Raw genomic sequence first — 22,051 nt, 5'->3', positions numbered from 1 at the left:
AGAAGATTTACTGAAAGACCTGTTTCCACATGCTGTGGTACTCAATCAGTAAATTAGGTTTAAGTGCACTGTATTAATGATTAACCAAAACTAACGAGAATCCTGGTCTCTCTCTCTCATACCAGCAAGGCTCATTACATACAAATTACTCTTCCTACTTTTCTTCTCGTCTCATAATTGTTTGGCGATCAAACTTCTGATTCAAGGTTGAAATCTTTTTGAGTGTTTTTGGGTCCAAATCTTGACCAATATTTTAAGGAGCAATAATCTAAATATAAACAGAGAGAAACTACTAACCACCACAGTAGCACACATAAATCTGAAATTAAATTTCTCTCGGGTGGTATGAAAGTCAGCATTGGTGGAGTCGGCATCCATAGTTGACGGACTATGTCATGAGAAACTACCTGATGTACGGCTGTTATACAACACTGAATTTCCCATTTTTAAGACCATTAATCGGGCTGAATATTTGAGTTTGACCAAATCTGTGGCATGATCCAAATTCAATACCACAGATGATTTCCAAAGAGACAATCAATCTCATCTGGCAGCAAATGGGTTTATTTATCACATTAAAATATACATTTAAGCTAATAGGATTATTACTCTACTTGGCACTTAATGTGGAAACCAAGTTGATATCTGAATAGGAGATGGAACAATGTAAACAAATACAAGTAAAGAAAATGAAAAAGATTGGAATGGCTAATGTGCTAGAGAATAGAAAAAATAATTCCACAATTAAACCAAAAGATTTGGTACCACACAAGAAAATAAAATGCACTTCTTAAAAAATACATTTGGACAGATATGGATAGCAGGGGCTTTGAGTGTTACGGCCAAAGGCAGGCAAATGGGACCAGCCAAATACGGCAACTGGCCAGTATGGACAAGGAGGGGCGAAGGGCCTGTTTCAGTGCTGTTCAGTTCTATGACTTTATGCTGCAAATTTAATTCCCTGCTCCTCTACTCGTAAGTGTTCACTCTATGGTGAATTAGCTTTGAACTGTTTTCATTGGATATTATCCTCCTCTGGATCCTGCTACATTTTTGGTGCTTTTTGCCTCCTTCCTATTTTCACGTAATTCATCTCCTTGCTGATATGCTGGATCTGCTGGTGTGAGCAGTGCAAGATTTGATCCAATGTGCTTTGTTGGATGGCGAGGGAGGATGGAATTGATATCACCCTGACGCTGATATAGTTAGTTTAACTGTCTACACCAAACGTTAAGGCAGGCTAGTATTAGATCAATAACTATCAATACTGAAAGAGATTGTAAGTAACATTACCTATTCCAATGTTGGGCAGTAAGCATGCACACAAGAAAAACTTTACAAATAAAGCAACTGTTGGAAAATACTTTGATATGTTTGACGATTAAGTTACAGCATTCTTTTGTCTGAGCCCAGTCTTTGAACAAAAAGTAGCTGTGTCCCATTTCCAATGCAAGCATGACTCGCCATTTTGTTCATTTAAAAGCTATTTAAACCTCAATGGTCTGGTTACTGATGTTGGAGGCATGACACCATGTACACACTATGTTAATTTGAGCATCAAGATTTTATTTTTAAAGTTCTATATGCTACATGAATATTTTATGGAATTGTGATTCTAGAATATCACCTGAGTTTGCAAATGCTTCAGCTCCTAACCACTTACATGGATCAGTATTTTTAAATTGTGTTCTATAGGAGCATCTCGGCTGTTTAACCAATTAATTAAAAAAAATTACTTTACAAAGCGCATAAAAATTAGATTATTGACATAATAATGTGGTCAAATTAACTCCTATTGATCAAAGATAGCTTTGACCAATGTTTCTGGATAGGAGTAATAAATTGAAAAAATTAAAATAGCTGATAGTGGCATTAATACAACAAAATGTGTACAGTAAACATTCTAAAATTGATTTACTTTCAGAATATCTCTGGAGAAAATTAAGTTGGTACATGTACAACCTCTTTAAATATCACACCGCCATCAAATTTCAAGGCTAATAGATTTCCAAAAATATAACCAATTATACACCAGTAAGAAAACTTGATTCTTCTCAATTGGTGGCTAATTATTCTATCTACTACTCTCGCTATTCTGCTACCTGGTTAGTTCCTGCCTGCTACCTGATGGAGTTATGCCTGCCTCCTGGTTCCTTAAAGCCTGCTGTCTCCAGTTGCGTCTTAATTTTCTGAGGGGCACAGTTTCTGGAAGAGGGAAGGCGAGCATATCATTTTTGAACATTTTTATCAGCAACTACATTACTATTCTTTAAAGTTCCAAAATACCCAGCTTTGACTTCTATAACAACTTATAGTATACATTTAAAACAGAATAAAATTATTGTTATTTTTCATGTTGTTAAATGTGCTCTCAATTAGTTAGGAGGATCTTGTATTTAGTATTGATTTGGATTTTGGACACACAGTTGTATTCTAAATATGCATATATCAATTAATGGTGTATAAAGAAATAGGAAGTCTAAGGCATACAGATAGAACGAATGGACAAAACTATGGTGAATAGTTCAATGAAACAATGTAAGGAAGCAGTCACAGAAATATTTCCAGTATAAAACTCAGAATTAAATTAGTCATTTTGCTATAGAAAACGTAGGAACTGTACACATACAAACTATAATACCGCAGGTATAAGTGCAGAGCTGCCAAGTTTTGTCAGAGCATTTCAGTATTCTACGCAGTGCCATTTTGCTGAATGTTTTTTTTTAAATGTGCGGTCATACCCATCTAAGAGTACAAGAATGCATAACTTTGCTACCAATTGACATGTCTTTTACACACCTTACTTGACAGTGCATTCATTGCCATCACTTTGTATACTTCTATTTGAACGGCTGCTTCCTGCTTTTAGCACCAGATGATGATGTTGAAGCCATTTTGAAAGCCACCCTCTCCCTCACTCGCTCTCTCCCTCCCTCCTTTCTTTCTCTCCCTCTCTCTCTCCTTTCTTTTTTTCTCCTTCCCTCCCTCCCTCCCTCATTCCCTCCCTCCTTCTCCCTCTCTCCCAACTTTTATTCACCCTCCCTCTTATTAACTCTCTCCTTCCTTTTTTTCTCCCTCCCCCTCACTCTCTCTCTCCTCCTCCCTCCCCGAACAGTCTGTGACACATAGCGCTATGTGTAAAGGCAATAGCGCTCCAGCTGATAACACTATAATTAGAACCCATAGCGCTGTTCCCACATGCTAAACTGACAGCGCTGTTTAAACCTGTAGCGGGGCAGGCAGATCAAAGCCTACAAAAATAATCATCCAGATCTTGAAATTTAAAATACTAATAGGTTTAATCTGCTATAATTTTTAATTACAGTATGACTTTTTATATCCTTGCATCTTTTAAGCAGCAAGATGAAACAGGAAGTCGGTCGAATTTAAAAAAAATCCGTATTTTACAAAGAAGATCCGTACATCCGTATTCTTATCGCATTTCCATACAAAATACGGAAAATCCGTACTACTTGGCAACTTTGTAAGTGCAATAGCACTAATAAGAAAGAGTAACCAAAATCTATGGTGCAAATTAAAAAAAATAAAAATCCAAGTTTCATGCTCAAATGTTAGGATTCTTGGAAATAAAATGTGATTACAGGTTAAAATAGGGATATATTAAATGACATAAAAGGAGATAAATTGGTACCAACAGCCTTTTGCACAGAACAATACAGCACAGGAACATGCTTTTGGCCAAGAAAGTCCATGCCGAAAAGTTAAATTAATCTCCTCTACCTGCACAAGATCCATATCCCTCCATGCCATGCATATCCATATGCTCATCTAAAAGCCTTTTAAAAGCCATTATCATTTATTCCTCTACCGCGATACCAAGCAGCACATTCTAGGCATTCACCACGGTGTAAAAAAATACCCTGCACATCGACCCCATGTCTCCTCCATCAATGCCTCGCATAATTTTATATACTTCTACCAGATCTCCCCTCAGCCTCCGACATTCCAGAATATGCAATGCAAGTATGTCCAACCTCTCCTATTGCTAATACCCTCTAATCTGGGCATCATTCTGGTATATCTCTCCTGCAACTTTGCCAAAGCTTCCACATGCTTCCTGTGATATGGTGACCAGAACTGCACACAATACTCTAAATACGGCAGAACCAAATCCTATAAAGCTACAACATGATTTCCTGACTCTCATAACCCAATCTAAGAAGGCAAGCATACCATATGACTTCTTTACCATTTATCTATTGCTGTTGCCACTTTCTAGGAGCGATAGATTTGGAGCCCCATATCCTTCTGTGAAGTCGAACAGAAGCAATACATTTTAATGGTGCTCCAATAACTTATGTCCAGGCTTCCTTGGGTTTTACTTGGTTCTTGTTAGGAGCTGTTGAAAGCTTTTGCACTTATTGAATCTTCATTTTTGCGACATATAGTACCCTACCCAAAGCATTTACTTAAATTGACATGTGAATCTAACAACGTACACTGACCTTCAAAATCCCTGTACCTAGCTTTTGGTCAGAACTCTCATTATTTATATTCATTGATTACCACGCAATCTTCATATCCTTCCATGGCTTGTATCTACATTTCGTACAATATTTAATTTTGGCAAACGTGTGCAGTCTTTTACTTATGGCCATGAGTGGAATAATATTGATAATCTATTGCTGTGTTTGCCATTCAAAAAACAAAAAATATAGTCCCAAAGTATATTGTCAGTGGCATGGTAATCAACATGTAATAGTCAATAGAAGGAGAAGCAGAAACATTTCTTTATACAGAAAGAGATGTTTGTGCATTAATTTTGTACCGTTAAAGTATGGTTGTGCATGTCATTTAAAAAAGAAACAAAAAAAAAATCAAATGTACTGAACGTACTGAAATGTCTTATTGTCTCTGACTACATTCTATCTCTGTCCCACGCACTCCTCTAACATCAGTCTGAAGAAGGGTCTCGACCCAAAACGTCACCCTTTCCTTCTCTCCAGAGATGCTGGCTGTCCCACCGAGTTATTCCAGCATTTTGTGTCAACCTTAGAGCTCATTCATAGATTGAGTTCAAGCTTTAGTTCAGGGATATAGACAATCAATTGTACCTTGGAGATGTGCCTTTTGAATTTCCGTATAAGAGATGCATTATTGTTATTTGTAAATGTTTTGCTTTTATTGTGCAGTTATTTTGTATGTTTTATTTAATAAATATTTCCAGTGCTGCACAACCCGAACCATACTAAATCAAACAACCAAAAGCATAGAGAAAAGGGGGTTTGATGTATCCGACAGGAAAAGCAGAACGATAAAGATTCTTTAAATTCTCTGTTCAGCCCTTAAGTGTTGCTAAACTTACCTGAGAATACAGCACATTCTGGTTGGTAGCAGTTGGAAGCCCACAATAAAGAGTGATCTGTGACAACAAACTCAAGGTACAAGCTAGGATAACAATCATAAAATGTAAAGAGTTCTTTAATTTATAGTCCCAACTGTATGGCATGCACTCTCTTTTCGAGCACTGTACTTTCTGATGTTCTTGAGCTAAAAGAAGTTTTGATCAGAAATCAATTAAGAGTTTGAATAAAAAGTAAACAAATTATAGCTTAAAAGAAAGTAAACTAAAATTGACTTTACCTTTCTTGTTTAGTGGTCGTTTTCTTACACAAACACATATTCTTTGTTCATCAATCTAAAAAAAATAATGAAGTTTAGCTGCAAACAGGTTGTTTTAATAATGCATTCTGCTAGATTATCAAATCAAACCAGAGGACAATCAATGCACTCAGTTAAAATCACTTCAACATCAATATTATACAGCTGAATAAATACAACTTTGGTCAAATAATCTAACACTTGGCTTGACCTTGTAGGCAACTAGCAGTTATATTAATTGGATCTCACTGGTATTTAACGACATAAACTAAAATTTCAGATTTCAACAGATCTTATATCAAATGCACACATTCAGGGTTTACTGAAAAACATGTGACCTCTGGTTTTTTGATTCCCCTACCCTAGGTTAAAGGCTCTATGCATTCACCCCATCAATCCCCTTCATGATTTTCCCTCGAAAAGATCACCCCTGATCCTCCTGCTCACCAAGGAATAAAGTCCTACACAGCCTGCCCAACCTCTCCCTATAGCTCAGCCCTGTGAGCCCTGATAGCATCCTCATCAAATTTCTCTGTACTCTTTCCAGCTTTATGATACTCTTCGTAAGGCAGGGTGGCCAAATCTGAACACAGTACTCCATGTGGAATATAACATTACGTCCCAATTTCTATGCTCAATACCCTGACTGATGAAAGCTTATGTACCAAAATACATCTTGACCAACCTATTAACCTGTGATGCAGGGAACTATGCACCTGTACTCTGATATCCCTCTGCTCTATAACACTTCCCAGGGTCCTACCATTCAGTGTGGAGGTCCTGCCCTGGTTTGATTTCACAAAATACACTATCCCGCACTTATATCTGCATTAAATACCATTAACCATTCCTCAACCACTTGCCCAGCTGATAAAGAGACTTCTGGAATTTTTGATAACCATCTTCACTACCTATAATACCATCCATTATACTGTCATCTGCAAACTTACAAATCATGCCATACAATCTCACTCAAATCGTTGATATAAACCACAAACAGTAATGGGCCCAGCACCGAACCACATCAAACCCCTCATCACAGGCCTCTAGTGCGAAAAGCACTCTCCTACCACCACCACCCTCTGTTTCTTTCCATTAAACCAATTCTGTATCTAGTTAGCTAGCTTTAGTGAAATACTGAAACAATTGACTTGCTTAAACATAACTTACTGGATCAGTAGCTGTAAGCGGTCGGTAGTCAAGACTTGATCTAAATTCTCGAATCATGCACATAATTTCCCAGTTTGGATTCGTAGAATCAACTTCCTATTAAAGATACAATTTGCCGAAGTAAAAGTACAGTAAAAAGATTGACTGTAGAATGAAACATTTGGCAGCAGTGTTTTTAATTTTCTATAATACAGAAAATGATTTGTAAAAGTAAACTCAAAAGCATTTAAGCTTCACAAGAAGATACATTTGCTTATAGCTGCTATTAGGGCCCTAAGCGTGTGCTGGTCTGGTCAGTTTGGATAGTCAGTATCTCAATAATTGGAGAACTGAGGTGAACTTAATATTTACAAAATAGTTAATCCTTTGCTCACTTCCACTGGGCTCATTAATTTTGGATCCAGCTTACCAGTTTCATTAGCTTTACATGAGCTTTATTAATATTAACTTTATTAATTAACCTGTTATGTGGACTATGTGAAAGTTGGAGATAGGTAAGATAAGCATTTTGTGTAAAAAATACAAACCTGAGCCCTTTTCTCCCTCATCTCTTGTTGCTGTATTCGTCGCTTTTCACGTTTTTCCTGGAGTTTTTCAACTTCTTTAACACAACTTGATTTTCTACGTGCTGAAAAGTAAATTAACCATAGGTTAGAAGACAAACACCAAGGGATGTTGGTTCTAACCCTATGGAGAAGATATTAAAAAACTAAAACATTTCTTTAACATTGATAAAAGTAGATACATTATTTGGGACAAAGACCCATCATTTATTCATTTGCCTCTGTACTCCACAATTTGAGATTTGTAATTTAAAAAAAATCACATGTGGTTAAAGTGCACATTGTCAGATTTTAGTAAAGGTTTTTTTTATTTTTTATTTTTTTTACACATTTTGGTTTCACATGTAGAAATTACAGCTGTGTTTATACGTAATCCCCCCATTTCAGGGCACCATCATGGCTTCACAGGTCTTTGTAATTGCTCAGGTGTGTTTAATTGCCTCCTTAATGCAGGTATAATAGAGCTCTCAGCACCTAGTCTTTCCTCCAGTCTTTCCATCACCTTTGGAAACTTTTATTGCTGTTTATCAACATGACGACCAAAGTTGTGCCAATGAAAGTCAACGAAGCCATTATGAGACTGAGAAACACGAATAAAACTGTTACGAGACACCATCCAATATCCGAGACATCATTCATAGCAATAGGATTTGAGTATAAGAGCAGGGAGGTTCTACTGCAGTTGTACAGGGTCTTGGTGAGACCACACCTGGAGTATTGCGTACAGTTTTGGTCTCCTAATCTAAGGAAAGACATTCTTGCCATAGAGGGAGTACAGAGAAGGTTCACCAGACTGATTCCTGGGATGTCAGGACTTTCATATGAGAAAAGACTGGATAGACTCGGTTTGTACTCGCTAGAATTTAGAAGATTGAGGGGGATCTTATAGAAACGTACACAATTCTTAAGGGGTTGGACAGGCTAGATGCAGGAAGATTGTTCCCGATGTTGGGGAAGTCCAGAACGAGGGGTCACAGTTTAAGGACAAAAGGGGAAATCTTTTAGGACCGAGATGAGGAAAACTTTTTTCACACAGAGAGTGGTGAATCTGTGGAATTCTCTGCCACAGAAGGTAGTTGAGGCCAGTTCATTGGCTATATTTAAGAGGGAGTTAGATATGGCCCTTGTGGCTAAAGGGATCAGGGGGTATGGAGAGAAGGCAGGAACAGGATACTGAGTTGGATGATCAGCCATGATCATATTGAATGGCGGTGCAGGCTCGAAGGGCCAAATGGCCTACTCCTGCACCTATTTTCTATGTTTCTATGTAAACCTTAGGCTTACCAAAATCAACTGCTTGGAACATCATTAAGAAGAAAGAGAGCACTGGTGAGCTTACTAATCATAAAGGGACTGGCAGGTCAAGGAAGACCTCCGGAGCTGATGACAGAAGAATTCTCTCCATGATAAAGAAAAACCCCCAAACACCTGTCCGACAGATCAGAAACGCTCTTCCTGGAGTCAGGTGTGGATTTGTCAATGACCACTGTCCACAGAAGACTTCATGAACAGAAATACAGAGGCTACACTGCAAGATGTAAACCACTGGTTAACCGCAAAAATAGGACGGCCGGGTTACAGTTTGCCCAGAAGTACTTAAAACAGCAGCCACAGTTCTGGAAAAAGGTCTTGTGGACAGAGGAGACGAAGATTACATATATATGGATGTTACTGATTACGAAGATTACTGACGGAGTGTACTGATATATACAAATAAAAATGCAATGTTTGTAAACTAGCCATTCATGACATACCCACCTATGAAATCTTAACGAAAAGACTGGGAAAATAAATGATTATATACAGTTTATTGCTGTTTAGTGTGTCGAATTGAGTGTTACTGAGTTTATAATCTTCCATTAGCTGGATCAAGATGTTATATTTGTTTTTTTATCAACTCAATTCTTAACCATCTGCTGTGCATTTCCGGTTTATGACAATCAAGAAATGTGCCAATCCCACATCAAAGAACAAAACACATTTTGGTCTTACTTCAACAACATATTGCTCTATTGGGAGCTGGATTCCGTGCTGTGGGCTATTTACTTCTTGGCTCAGGGAGATCTCATAATGGGGGGGGGGGGGGGGAAGAGAGAGGGAGGCTGCCGGGCAGGCAGAAGGTGCTGAGGTGGTGGCTGGTTACAGGGTTGGGAATCATTGCAGCAACTCTCACTGCTGCCGCGGAGCTCTGGGTGCAGAGCCATCGCATTGTGGCCGGGGAGGGAAGTAGCTCGAGCAGCTGCGAGGGGCCGCCAGGCGGAACCAGCCGCCACGTCAGCGTCTTCTGCTGGCCCGCCCGCCAGCCAACCACGGTGGCCTTCAGTGGAGGTGATGGTTGGCGGGTAGCTACTGGACGGAAGGCTGGCTGCTCTGTTGGGCTCTCTCTCGCCCCGTTATGTGATCTCCCTGTGCCAGGAAGTAAATAGCCCGCAGCACGGAATCCAGCTCCACATAGAGTAATATTAAGCTACCTATTATTGAGCACCAGAGGGCGCTGTTACTTTTTCCAATAAATTTTCTAATTATCTTAATTAATTAGTGTGCAACTTTTGGCACTGACGAGTTACGAATTCCTTCTTAATGATATTTTATCTAAATCCGTGCCAAATTTCAGGTAGATACCAGACATAGGTCACGAAAGTTAAATTCCAGATGCTTTTTCGATGCTCGGCCCACGGCCTACCAGCATCTTCTCCTTTACAATTTAACTAGATTAAGTGGGAGGCCTGGTCCTGGTCAACGCAACCCGTTTCCCAACGCAATAGTCAACCACTCACCCGTCCCCCCCAACGTAATATTGCACCACTCGCGTAATATCACAGACGCACGCAATATTGCACCATTCACTCATAGTCCCCAACCGCGCAGGCATGGCTCATTTCCCCTCATCCCCCAACAATCCCTCCCCCTCTGCTTCACCCTTCCTTTCCCTCCCCCAACTCTCCCCTCCCCTCAGTCACTCCCTCCATAACTCCTCTCCCCTCCCAGGTACTCGGAAACGCATTAAGTTAATGAAACTCGTGAAGTATTTTCAACAGTGATGAAGTACCACGAGTTTGATTTTTTTTAAAACTCGGGAGAGCTCTTGGGTAAACTCACGTCGTGGGACAGGCCCTTTACTGCAATGGCGGCGGCGGAACAGACGGACCCGGGGGGACGGGATCGCCAATGCGGGATAGATTGGTGAGTGATGAGGGAGAGAGACGGGACCTGGGCCTCCACTGAACCATCCCCCAACGCTGCCGGTGGTGGGGGAGATGATAGACAAGTTACTATGAGGAGGGAAAAGAGGAGTTTGTAAGTTGGGACAGGCTGCCGCCGGTGGGGCAGGAAGGGGGGTTGCTGGTCCGGCGGCAGCCTGTCCCAATCCAGTTACCATTATCTTTTAGCTCTTCTACATTTTGACCCTATTCTTCTCTGTATCATTGTTTGCCCTCTCACTTCAAGTTCCTCTCCAATCCTTCCAAACAAATGGCCTTAACTCAAACACTAGTAAAAACAACACAGCCTTTGGTACTAACACATGCAGCGGCAAAGCACTGTGTCTATTCCCTGAAATATACTATTTCCCATCACTGCTTCACTCCTCTAATGTGATTTATCCCATCCACCATTTTACAGTGGTCAATGTGCTCATTGACCCCACAGTCCTTGTTTTTGAGCCAGTAAGAATCAAGCAAATGAAAGGGCTTAGGTTCCTCAAAAGATACCTTCAGGATCCCATTATTTGCCTTTACTGTAACTCTAGGCTCTGTACCATTTTAAAATAAGTGTAATTGAGCAAAATATAGGCACTTTCAATTTCCAAGTCACCAAACAATAATCAAAATTAATCAATACTTGTTACCCAATTAACTCAAGAGACTGGTAGACCACTTGCTTCCACTGCAAATGAAATCTACACAATAAATATTTGAAAAAGTCCACACTACATTAACACTATGTATGTGCTGTGGTAAATCTGCCTTAACTTCACTGAGTCCCAACGTAAAACATTTATTAAGTGCATTTTGTACAAGCTTTACGTAGACATAATCACATTCCACTTACATGGTGGTGCAAAATCTTTTTTTCCAGACTGGGCTGGAGAGATATCTGTAGCACTACCATTCTGATGAGCAGCTGACGAATGCTCTGGAAGCTGGCTAGGTCTTGATCTTGTTGATGCCACTGGGAGAAAGACGAATAAATGATTGCATCAAAGCTTCTCAAGATCAAATTCAACAATTCATAACTGTAATGAATACATTTGAACAAGATGTTTTCTATAATAAGCCACCCACACAAGTAATCCAAATACATGTTATGCAGGTACAGTCATATAGTACAGAAATTGGCTCCCTGGCCAATTACGCTCATACTGCCCATCTATACTAATCCAAGTAGCCATCATTAGGATCATACCCTTCTGTGCATTGCCTATTGAAGTGTTTGCCCAAATGCATCTTTAGTGCAGTGATTGACTTTCCCCTGCAACCCCATGTCCCTACTCTTCCATAAATAACAGGACAGAAAGTTTAAAACATTGAGAAGATTAAGGTTGGGTAAAATCGAGATGGTTGTGAGAAATGAAATGGTCAACACCGAATTGAAGGAATTATATTTGAATGCATGTAGCATAAGGAAAAATGTGGATGAACTTGTAGCACAGTTGGAAATTGGCAGGTATGATGTTGTAGGCATTATGGAGACCAGGCTGCAAGAGTATCGGAGCTGGGAGATGAATATTCAGGGTTATACGTCCTATTGGAAAGACAGAAAGGTGGGCAGAAGGAGTGGGGTAGCTCGTGGTTAGGAATGAATATCAGTCCTTAGCGAGGGGTGAAATGGGATCAGAAGATGTGGAGTAATTGTGGAAAGAGCTGAGAAATTATATGGGTAAAATGACTCAAATGGGAGTTATTTACAGGCCCCGCAAACAGTAGCCAGGACATAAGGTACACGTTACATCAGGAGATAAAATTGGCATGCAAAAAAGGCAAGGTGGTCATGGGAGATTTCAATATGAAGGTAGACTGGGAAAAATCAGATTGGTACCGAACCTCAAGAAACTGAATTTTTATAGTGCCTCCGAGATGGATTCTTAGAGCAGCTTGGAGTGGAAAAGGCAATTCTGGATTTAGTGTTATGTAATGGACCGGATTTGATAAGGGAACTCAAGGCAAAGGAACCATTAGAGGTTGCGACCACAACATGATAAACTGCAATTTGAGAGGGAGAAGGTGAAATCGGATGTGTCAGTATTGCAGCTGAGCAAAGGGGACTACAGAGGAATGAGGGAGGAACTTCTAAAGTTGACTGGAAAGGAACGCTAGCAGGGGTACACGGTGGAAAAGCAATGGCACAAATTTCTGGGAATAATCCAGAAGACGCAGGATCTTTTCATTCCAAAGAGGAAGAAAGATTCTAGGGGGAGAAAGGTGACCGAGGGAAGTCAAGGACAGTATAAAACTAAAAGAGAAGGCATATAACATAGCAAAGCTTAGTGGAAAGCCAGAGGACTGGGAAGCTTTTAAAGAACAACAGAGGGTAACTAAAAAGGCAATACGGGGAGAAAAGATGAAATACGAAGGTGAGCTAGCCAATAATATAAAAGAGGATAGCTAGAGTTTCTTCAGTTATATAAAGAGAACGAAAGAGGCAAGAGAGGAAGTTGGACCACTGGAGAATGATGCAGGAGAAGTGATAATAGGGAATAGAGAAATGGCAGAGGAGTTGAATAACTTTTTTGCATCAGTCTTCACAGTGGAAGACACCAGTAATGCACCTGAAATTTCCGTACCTGAAAAGTGTCAAGGGGTGGAAGTTAGTGGAGTGGCTATTACTAGGGAGAATGTGCTTGGGAAGCTGAAAGGGGTGAAGATGGATATGTCACCTGAACCAGATGGACTGTACCCTAGTGTTCTGAAAGAGGTGGCTTAGAGATTGTGGAGGCATTGAAAGTGATATTTCAAGAATGACTAGAGTCAGGAGACAATTGATTGGAAAATTGCCAATATTACCCCGTAGCACAAGAAGAGAGTAAACCAGAATAGTGAGAACTATAGCAGGGCTCAAAATTAGCGGTTGCCCAGTTGCCAATGGCAACCCACAGTCCCACCGGGCAACCTAAAAGCCATGCCATTTTGCCCGACTTGGCAAGCACCCGGGACACCTGAGCAGGCCCCCTCTCTATCTTTCTCTCTCTCCCCGTCTCCTGTCCGTGACTCGGGTCTCCGCCCGCTCCTCGTCCGCCGGCACGGCCAGCCGCCTTACACATGCGCACAACCACGGCCAGCACCAAAGATCCTATAGCGAAGATCTTTGGCCAGCACATCATCAGCCGTGGTTGTGCGCATGTGCCGCCCTGCACACGCGCACTGCCACTGCAACTGGTCGGCGTCGGCCACTTTCTCCCTCCCTTTGCATGGTGGGAGATTTGGCCGCCATTGCTGTCCACTCGCCACGACCGCTGAAAACCAACGCAGAATCACTCCCTGGAGAAACTCTTGCTTATTGGTTTCCTGGTCCTCAAAAATATTCGAAATGGAATTTAAATAGAATTTAAACACCACCACCACCAAACTCTGAAAAATAACAGCCTATTGCATTTAATCTGTTTTATTTATTGCGTATATACATATATGGTCTACGGTATATAGTCACAGTGAACTTTTATCCCCTGTTCTGTATTATGTTTACATATTCTGTTGTGCTGCAGCAAGCAAACATTTCATTGTCCTATCTGGGACACATGACAATCAAACTCTTTTGACTCTTGACTTGGATTTAAACAAAAAAGGTTTCTTGGGGAAAAAAAGAGCCACCTTAAATTTAATTGCTTCTGGTTGGGTGCCTATAGTAGGGTGAAGACTATTCCATGCTTTAATTGTGCAGCAGAACTCCATGGAGCAGTCAACATCTCTGGATAGAAGAAATTGGGTGACGTTTCGGGTAGAGACCCTTCTTTTGATTTCCTCTGGTTTTAGTGTTTTAGTTTAATTTAAAAATACAACGTGGAAACAGGCCCTTCGGCCCACCAAGTCCACGCCAACCACGTATCACCCGTACACTAATTCTATCCCACACATTAGTGACGCAAGTCAAGAGTGTTTTATTCTCTCAAGTCTCATTGAAATCCTTACTTGCAGCAGCACAACAGAATATGTAAACACAGTACTCTGTAAACAATGTTATAAACGAGAAAACAAAACAGCGTATATTTACATATGAATATATAACTATACACACACACACAATTTCCCTCCTGGGATTAATAGTTCTATCGTATAGTATTGTGTGGGTAGGAAAGAACTGCAGATGCTGTTTAAACTGAAGATAGACCCAAAAAGCTGGAGTAACTCAACAGGTCAGACAGAATCTCTGGACAAAAGGAAAATATTCAGTTTTGGGTTGGGTCTGAAAAAGGTTCCTGCACACCTTTGGAATGTGGAAGGAAACAAGAGCACCCAGAGAAAACCCATGCGATCAAAGGGAAAAGGAGCAAACTCCATACAGACAGCACACATATTCAGGATCAATTCTGGGTCTCTGGCAATTTTAGGCAGCAACTTTATGGCCAATGTACTGCCCCATAGTCTTGAACTGAATTAAAACATACAGTAGCTGTAAAGGGGGACATAGCATCACTTAAGAGATTTAAGACTGAAAATGGATTGTTTCCTTTTTTTTTAGTAACCAAAGTTATCAACATATAATTTTTTGTGTGTTGGAAAATAAAATATAGTGGCACAGCTGGTGGACTTGCTGCCTCACACGCCAGGAATCTGTGTTCGATCCTGTCCTCGGGCACTGTCTGTGTTGAATTTGCACATTCTCCCTGCAAGCATGAAGGTTTCCTCCCACATCCCAAAGATGCATTGGCTTTGTAGGTTAACTTGTCTCTGTAAAATTGCCCCTAATGTGCAGGGAGTGGGTGAGGAAAGTGGAATAACAGAACTTGTGTGAATGGGGAGACAAAAATGCTGGAGAAACTCAGCGGGTGAGGCAGCATCTATGGAGCGAAGGAAATAGGTGACGTTTTGGGTCGAGACCCTTCTTCAAACTGATGTGAGGGTGCAGGGGGTGGGAAGAAGAAAGGAAGAGGCAGAGTCAGTGGGCTGAGGGAGAGCTAGGAAGCGGAGGAGAAAGCAGGGACTACCTGAAATTGGAAGTCAATTTTCATACCGCTGGAGTTAAACTCCCCAAGCAAAATATGAGGTGCTGCTCCTCCAAATTACGGTGGGCCTCATTCTGACCATGGAGGAGGCCCAGGACAGAAAAGTCGGATTCGGAATGGGAGGGGGAGTTGAAGAGCTGAGCCACCGGGAGATCAGGTTGGTTATGGGCAAAGCGAACACCAAGCCAATGCTTGGTCTCACCGATGTAGAGCAGCTGACATCTAGAGCAGAAGATGCAATAGATGAGGTTGGAGGAGGTGCACGTGAACCTCTGCCGCACCTGGAAAGACGGCTTGGATCCTTGAATGGAGTCAAGGGGGGAGGTAAAGCGACAAGTGTAGCATTTCCTGCGGTTGCAAGGGAAAATGCCAGGAGAGGGGGTTGTTTGGGTGGGAAGGGACGAAATGACCAGGGAGTTACGGAAGGAGCAGTCTCTGCAGAAAGCTGACAGGGGAGGAGATGGGAAGATGTGGCCAGTGGTGGGATCCCGTCGGTTGACAAAGCTGGAGAAAATCAGCGGGTGAGGCAGCATCTATGGAGTGAAGGAATAGGCTACATTTCGGGTCGAGACCCTTCTTCAGACTGATGTCGGGAGGGGGGGAGGGGGGGTCGGGAAAAAGGAAGAGGCGGAGACAGTAGGCTGTGCGAGAGCTGGGAATGGGAGGGGAAGGAGGGAGAAAGCAAGGACTACCTGAAATTGGAGAAGCCAATGTTCATACCGCTGGGGTGTAAACTACCAAGCAAAATCTGAGGTGCTGTTCCTCCAATTTGCGGTGGGCCTCACTCTGGCCATGGAGAACGCCCAGGACAGAAAGGTTGTATTCGGAATGGGGAGATGGTGCTGAGCCACCGGGAGATCAGGTTAGTTATTGCGAACTGAGTGGAGGTGTAGTGCAAAGCGATTGCCAAGCCTTCGCTTGGTCTCACTGAGGTTGATCATACGCTGAATAATCCAACCAGAATTTTGTTTGGAAGTGGAAAGAAATAATAGAAATTGCATTCATTGCAACGTGTAAAAGGAGATGGGATACTGTATTGTAATTTTGCTGCATGTCATTGTGGTATATTTCTGTGAAGCAGAAATAATATGTGAATGCTTCATTGACCATAATTCTGACAGGTAACTACGCACTTTGTCCGAGCACATTATCGTACGTGTCATGCAAGCCGTCTTAAATTGCCGTCTAAACTGTCATTTGGCAAACTAAAAAGCTGCCTAGGTTGCCCGGCTGGCAACAGGGAAAAAAAGTTAAGCGAGTTGTTTGGGTGGGAAGGTTATAGGTCAGTTAGTCTGACTTTGGTGGTTGGTAAGATTTTAGAGTCCATTATAAAGGATGATGTTACGGAGTGCTTAGAAGTTCACGATGAAATAGGCCAAAGTTAGCATGGCTTTGTGAAGTGAAGGTCTTGCTTGACAAATTTGCTGGAATTCTTTGAAGAAGTAAATAGCAGGACAGACAGAGTGTCAGTAGATGTTGTTTACTTAAGATTTTCAGAAAGCTTTTGATAAGGTGCCACACATTAGGCTGCTAAGGAAAATGAGAGCCCACGATACCAAAGGGCAGACAGCATGGATAACAGGTTGGCTGGATGGCAGAGTGGCAATAAAGGGGGCTTTTTCTGGTTGGCTGCCAGTGACAAGCGGAGTTCCAAGGGGGTACCTGCTGGGGCCGCTACGCCTCACGTTGTTAACGATTTGGACGAGAGTTTGTGGCCAAATTTGCGGATGATACGAAAATAGGTGGAAGAGCAGGCAGTGTAGAGAAAGCAGGGACTCTGCAGAAGGACTTGGACAGGTTGGGAGAGTAGGCAGAGAAGTGGCAGATTGAATATAGTGTAGCAAAATGTGGAGTCACGCATTTTGGTAGTCGGGATAAAGACTATTTTCTAAATGGGGAGAGAATCCAGAAATCGGAGGTGCAAAGGGACTTGGGAGTGCTGGTGCAGGATCCCCAAAAAGTTAATCTGCAAGTCGAATCAGTAGTAAAGAAAGCAAACTCAATGATATAATTTATTTCAAGAGGGCTCGTATACAAAAACAGGGATGTAATGTTGAGGCTCTATAAGGCGCTGGTGAGGCTGCATTTGGAACATTGTGAGCAATTTTGGGCACCATATCTGAGGAAGGATGTGCTGGCTCTGCAGAGGGTTCAGAGGAGGTTTACAGTGAATGATCCCGGGAATGAGTAGGTTAACCTATGATGAGTGTTTGTCAGCACTGGGCCTGTACTCGCTGGAGTTTAGAAGAATGACGCGGGACCTCATTGAAACATACAGAATAGTGAAAGGCTTGGATAGAGTGGATGTGGATAGGATGTTTCCTCTAATGGGAGAGTCTGGGACTAGAGGTCATAGCCTCAGAATTAATGGACGTTCTTTTAGGAAGGAGATGAGGAGAAAGTCAGAGGGTGGTGAATCTGTGGAATTCTTTGCCACAGAAGGCTGTGGAGGCTAAGTCAGTTGATATTTTTTAAGGCAGAGACAGATAAATTCTTGATTAGTACAGGTATCAGAGATTATGGGGAGAAGGCTGGAGAATGAGGTTAGGAAGGAGATGTAGATCAGCCATGATTGAATGGCGGAGTAGATAATGGGCCGAATGCCCTAATTCTACTCCTATCACTTTTACATGACCTTATGACCAACAGCTCCTCCCTTATCATCATGAGAACTAAACAGCTCTTCCAGATCAGGAAAGGATTCATATGTACCTCCTCCAACCTCACTCACTGCATTCTGCGCTCTAGATGTGGCCTCAGCTACTGTATATTAGCAAGCCCAAGTATAGACTAGGTGATCTTTTAGTAGAGCAGCTACTCTCTGTCCGCAACGGCAATATTGAGCTCAAAGTTGCACACCATTTCAACTCCTCTTCCCATTCCTACACCAACCCATCTGTCTTCAGCCTTCTTCACTTCACAGCAAGGCCAAATGCAAAGCAAAGAAACAGCACCTCGTGTTGAGCCTGCATAGTCTCCAACTCAATGGTATGAACATTTAATTTTGCAATGTTAGGTAACTCTTACCCTTATTCTCTTCTCTCTCCATCACATCCATCCAAGTTCTCTTTATCTGTTTTTTCCAAAATCTCCCTTGCCTGTTATCTAGTTTCTTTCCCCTCTCTTATCTGTTCCATCCCTGCAAAACACACACACTCAACCTACAGGGTCTCTTAACTCTTCTTCCAACTGTCCATTATCCATCCCTTATTTGGTTCCACCTATCACCTTCTCACCTCTACCTCTCCACCTAGCTCCACTGACAGTTTTAATTTCTCTACCCAACGCCCACCAGCTGCTCCTAAATTCAATCCTTCCGAAACCATCTCCAGCTACCCATCATCGCCCATCTCACCTAGTTCCACCTATTGTATACCAGCCCCTACCTCATCCCTCCCTCCCTCTCACTTCTTGACACTGGCCATTTCCTTTCTACACTCAGTCCTAATTCAGGGTCAACAAAAGGATGGAATAAAGGAAATACATAGATAACCTTGTGTGATGGTGTCAGATCAACAACCTACACCTTAAATGCCAGCAAAATGAAAGAATTGGTTATTGACATAAGAAAACAGACAGGGTTGGGGGCTGTGGGGGGGACACAACCCTGTCCTCATCAACAGACCTGCTGGAATGATGCCTCAAGTTCCTTGGCATCCACATACCAGACTGATTCCTGGGATGTCAGGACTTTCATATGAAGAAAGACTGGATAGACTCGGCTTATACTCGCTAGAATTTAGGAGATTGAGGGGGGATCTTATAGAACCTTACAAAATTCTTAAGGGGTTGGACAGGCTAGATGCAGGAAGACTGTTCCCGATGTTGGGGAAGTCCAGGACAAGGGGTCACAGCTTAAGGATAAGGGGGAAATCCTTTACGACCGAGATGAGAAAAAACATTTTTCACACAGAGAGTTGTGAATCTCTGGCACTCTCTGCCACAGAGGGTAGTTGAGGCCAGTTCATTGGCTATATTTAAGAGGGAGTTAGATGTGGCCCTTGTGGCTAAAGGGATCAGGGGGTATGGAGAGAAGGCAGGTACGGGATACTGAGTTGGATGATCAGCCGTGATCATATTGAATGGCGGTGCAGGCTCGAAGGGCCGAATGGCCTACTCCTGCACCTATTTTCTATGTATCACCAGCAACCTAACCTAGACACCAATGTGGTGATCAAAAAAGTGCTTCAGTTTCTTTGGCATCTGAAATGATTCAGCACGCCCACAAGGACTCGCTCGAACTTCTACATATGCACGGTAGAAAGTATTCTAACGGGATGCTGCTGAGCATGGTAAACTAACTAATCTGCTTTATAAAAACTTGAATCTGTAGAGCCCAGTCAAGACTCATCACTCGCAGCCATCCAGGCCATCTTCATGGTGATTGCATCAGGTACGCTGAAAGTGCGGTCAAAGATAGCTGCCAACCTGGCCATTCCTATTTCTGTCCTCTACCTTCTCGGAGAAGAAACAGGATCTTAAAAATCCAGATGTCCAGACTCAGTAACTTCTTCCTACGACCATCAGACTCCTTCTTGGAAATCCCCCCTCACTCTTATCTCCAGCTCATTCAGTTATTTCATTGATTTTTTTTGTACTACTTCAAATTACATGACAATTGTTGCACCATTCTGCTATATTTTAATGATTGTTGTATTTATTGCTGTACTAATTGCATTCATCGTTTACTCTATGACCTTTGAGTGAACTGGGAATTTCATAGCACCCTGATGTGTATGACAATAAACTAATCTGAACTTCTAGGTGTGTACCCAAAACGTCAACTATTCCTCTACATCCACATATTTCACCTTACCCACCAAATTCACCCAGCAGATTGATTTTTGCTCCAGATTACAGCATCTACAGTCTCATCTGTCCCTAATAGCCTCACTTCACATTTTTCTCAGTATTACATCTACCGTCTATCTGTCCATTCTACCAGCCTATGATTGGCTTTAAAATAAAATAAATTAAAATAATTAATATTAATTTGCCACGCTTCCTTTGACATATCCTCTTGGAATTAAATTATCAAATTGCCAAAAAACATACTTCAAAATTACCTCGGTTATCTTTGGCAGGAGTTTCATTCTTAGCAGCCACAGTTCGGCGATTCTTCAAAATAAAGCACAAGCAATGTTATCATTTTAAAGGTGGAATTAGAGATACATAAAAACAATAACCAACCATCAAGCTCATTCTTTCTGAAAGGGAATACCAGTAACTGTGGTTTCTTTCACTGCTATAAGTGATGGCAGCGGATTGAATAAGTAATGCGGATGGTAAGTAAGGGGAAAGGCTGCCTTTTGGAGGCAGCAACTCCGATAAATCCCTTCGATGGTGGGGAGGTCAGAGCCGGTGATGGACTGGGCAGTCTGCACAACTTTTTGCAGTCTTTTCCGCTCCTGGATGTTCAAGTTGCCGAACCAGGCAATGATGCAACCAGTCAATATGCTCCCCACTGTGAAGTTCAAGAAAATCCTGTTTGATATACCGAATCTCCTTAATCATCCCAGGAAGTAGAGACACTGATGTGCTTTCCTTATAATTGCATCAGTGTGCTGGGTCCAGGAAAGACCTTCGGAAATATGCACGCCCAGGAATTAGAAGATTTTGACTCTCTCCAGCATCATCCCATTGATATAAATTGGATTGTAGGTCCCCATCCTCTTCCAAAGTCCACAATCTGGTTTTACTGATATTGAGAGCTAGGTTGTTGTGCTGCGACCATTTGGTCAATCGGTTGATCTCACTTCTATACTCTGACTCATCGCCATCTGTAATTCGTCCCACAATGGCGGTGACGTCGGCAAACTTGACGATGGAGTTCGCACTATGTCCGGCTACACTGTCATGAGTATAGAGTGAGTAGAGCAGGCAGCCTTGAGGTGCTCCCGTACTGATGTTAATGATGTCTGCCAATTCGAACAGACTGTGGTCTGTGGATGAGGAAGTCGAGGAGGAGAACTACTTCAAAGTAGACAAACCTTGAGGAGATTTTGCAGTGGAGCGGACAAAATGTGCAGGAAAGAACTGCAGATGCTGGTTTAAACATATATCTCCGGTTTCTAAATATTTAATTATCAAATCCTTTCTTGATTGCATCTTGCGATGAACCTCAATAGGCCAACTGGTTACAGAATTGGTCAGTGTCATACAGCATAGAAACAGTCTCTTCAGTTCAACTAACCTATGTTGATGCCTCATCTAAACTAATCAAATTTACCTTAGGTTAGAACTAAGTTGGCACCTGTCTGTGGCGACATGTTGCCAGCAGCACAGCATCAAATATAGTAGTTTTCAGCTTACCTGTATAAAAGAAACAGCAGAAACCAGCAATGCAACTGACAAGCTGCTAATGCGTTTATATGCATTAATGCTATTGCGATCTACCGGTTGCAATGGAGCTGTCGACTGCAAGGGAATTCCCGATCGCAGGGGAATCCCCGACCTGGCGGAGGATCGCAGGAACAGCAAGTACTGTACCTACAAACATCGGAAAGGCCTCCGTGTCTCAAATTATCATAAACTTCCG

The 22,051-nt window shown here is 41.9% G+C and overlaps 1 protein-coding gene across 2 annotated transcripts in view; it reads right to left on the bottom strand.

Moving 5' to 3' along the window:
* The window catches only part of kif2a (kinesin family member 2a), a 97,902-nt gene that overhangs the window by 48,336 nt on the left and 27,515 nt on the right, over positions 1-22,051 (bottom strand). For both annotated transcript variants that reach the window (XM_055634913.1, XM_055634914.1), the window contains exons 4-8: positions 20,580-20,631; positions 11,406-11,525; positions 7,320-7,420; positions 6,793-6,888; positions 5,605-5,659 (exon numbers count right to left, since the gene is read on the bottom strand). In XM_055634913.1, coding sequence (XP_055490888.1) covers positions 5,605-5,659; positions 6,793-6,888; positions 7,320-7,420; positions 11,406-11,525; positions 20,580-20,631 — 424 coding nt within the window. The remainder of the gene's footprint in view (positions 1-5,604; positions 5,660-6,792; positions 6,889-7,319; positions 7,421-11,405; positions 11,526-20,579; positions 20,632-22,051) is intronic.

This window comes from Leucoraja erinacea, chromosome 1 (genome assembly GCF_028641065.1).
Source record: "Leucoraja erinacea ecotype New England chromosome 1, Leri_hhj_1, whole genome shotgun sequence".
Lineage (NCBI taxonomy): Eukaryota > Metazoa > Chordata > Chondrichthyes > Rajiformes > Rajidae > Leucoraja > Leucoraja erinaceus.
Note: the sequence above shows the minus strand (reverse complement) of the source record. Positions and strands in the feature narration are given on the sequence as shown.